Source organism: Kryptolebias marmoratus, linkage group LG11 (assembly GCF_001649575.2).
Source record: "Kryptolebias marmoratus isolate JLee-2015 linkage group LG11, ASM164957v2, whole genome shotgun sequence".
NCBI classification, from domain to species: Eukaryota; Metazoa; Chordata; class Actinopteri; order Cyprinodontiformes; family Rivulidae; genus Kryptolebias; species Kryptolebias marmoratus.
Genome location: NC_051440.1, coordinates 27024780 through 27026624, shown reverse-complemented (window position 1 = coordinate 27026624; position 1845 = coordinate 27024780). Strand labels below are relative to the sequence as shown.

The 1845-nt window shown below is 50.9% G+C and overlaps 1 protein-coding gene across 1 annotated transcript in view; it reads right to left on the bottom strand.

The window, feature by feature from the left end:
• si:ch211-218c6.8 (apoptosis facilitator Bcl-2-like protein 14) overlaps positions 1–1845 on the bottom strand; it is a 7461-nt gene that overhangs the window by 3957 nt on the left and 1659 nt on the right. Inside the window, exons 2-5 of the mRNA XM_037978403.1 lie at positions 1408–1678; positions 1175–1285; positions 522–580; positions 171–443 (exon numbers count right to left, since the gene is read on the bottom strand). Of these exons, the coding sequence (XP_037834331.1) occupies positions 171–443; positions 522–580; positions 1175–1285; positions 1408–1672 (708 nt within the window). The 5' untranslated portion in view covers positions 1673–1678. The remainder of the gene's footprint in view (positions 1–170; positions 444–521; positions 581–1174; positions 1286–1407; positions 1679–1845) is intronic.

Sequence of the window (1845 nt, the reverse complement as noted above, 5' to 3'; positions counted from 1 at the left end):
GAAACCTGAGGAGAAACCTGAGGAGGAACTTTGTCCTAAACGGACCCTGTCCTGATTACGTGTTCATTGGACTCCATCAGAACTTCTCTCTGATTCCCCAAACTGACTACAGGAAAGATGCTGACCGATCAGAACCAACAGAACCACCCTTGTGATCGTGGTCAGCTCACCCAGCCTCCATGCTGCTGGACCCAGTCGGTGTGGTTCTGTTCGATGTACTGGACCCCGAAGTTCAGAACCCTCCTGTGGTGGACGACACCCACAGCCGACAGTCTGCTGGTCACCTCGAAGGCCCAGGCGATCTTCTGCTGCTCGGTCTGGCCTTCTGGGCCCGCTGCCTGACCCGCCGGGCCCACCAGGTTCTGCACGGTGGAGGTCACCTTCTCGAACATGTTGTAGTTCAGGTTCTGGAGTTGCTGCTCCAGAATCGGGTTCTGTTTGATCTGAGCAGGAACAGGAGAGGTGATTAACTGGGAGTTCTGACCCGTTCTTCGGTTCTGGATCTGAGAATCAGAACACACCTTTGCATTGATGTCGTCTCCAAACGTTATCATGAGCTGAACGAGCTTCTGGACGATCTCTGCAGGAACACGAAGCACGGGTCAGAACCTCCTCCATCCACAAATGAGCCCAAGTTACAGAGTCTACAGGGCCGTGGTTCTGGAGGATCCTCCAACCTGCAGCCTGGTTCTGGAAAGTTCTCCAACCAGCAGATTCTTTACTGACAGGTGACCATTTCCTGTACTTTAATTCAACTTTTTATTCACGAAGGAAACATTCAGGAGACGGATCTGGACCTGGTTCTTTGGGTTCCTGGTTTTGTCCTGATCAAATGTTTCTCTGACAGAGTTTGGATCAATGGTCTTGACCCGGTTCTGTCTGGTTTTACCTTGACACCCTGACGGTCAGAAGATCTTCAGAAACAATCCACCAGTCGGAGAATATTCTGAAGATCTTCCAGAACCGTTCTGCTGGTTGGGGGACCTAAAACCGATTTACCAATTAGAGGATCTTGCAGAACCATGTTTCTGTAGATTTTAGAAACTTTGACTGAGCTACAGAAGTTGTTTCATAATCAGAGTCCAGAGGAGCTCAGAAGCTCTAAATTAATAAGTGAGGAATTAAAGACAAATATTTAGTATTTTTGTTTACGGTCGTGTTTCTCGGGTCTCACCTTCTTGTGTCTGCACGTCGGTCCTGATAGGTGCCGACTCGGTGATCTCCACCAGTCGCTCCGTCACCCTACGCCGAGTCAAGGATGGAGGAGGCGGGGCTGGGCCCTGAGCTGTGGACCAATCAGAAGCCTTGTTACAGACTGGTTCAGAGTCGTGACACATCTTAATCACAGAGATGAAGAAACATGGTCCGACTCAAGACACGTTCAGGAGAACTCGTCATGTTTCTCACCTACAATCCTTCGTGGAGATTCTGATGATTCAGTGTCCGGGCTGGAAACGTTCTTTAAACACCTCCTCATTAAACATACTACTCTTGGTGGTTTGGATGAACGACCTGATGATTCAGTGTCTGGGCTGAAGGCACCCTGGTGCTCAGGCAGCATTTCCCTTAGTCTTCGCCATCGTGAGGCTCCTCCCAGCCTCTGGAAGGACCTCTTGGTGCAGTAGTCCTCCAGCAGCTGGAGGACCTCGCTGGCTTCCTGTGGACCCTCCATGTTCACCTGCAGAGGAGGAGCAGAGAAGAGTTCAGGTCTCCTGAAGTTCCTCAGAGTTTTCAGCCGACTGGAACCAACGAGGAGTGTCAGCCGTCTGCTGGTCTCTGAGCTGATCCAGAGCTCCAGATCCAGAGCTCCTGATCCAGAGCTCCTGATCCAGAGCTCCAGATCCA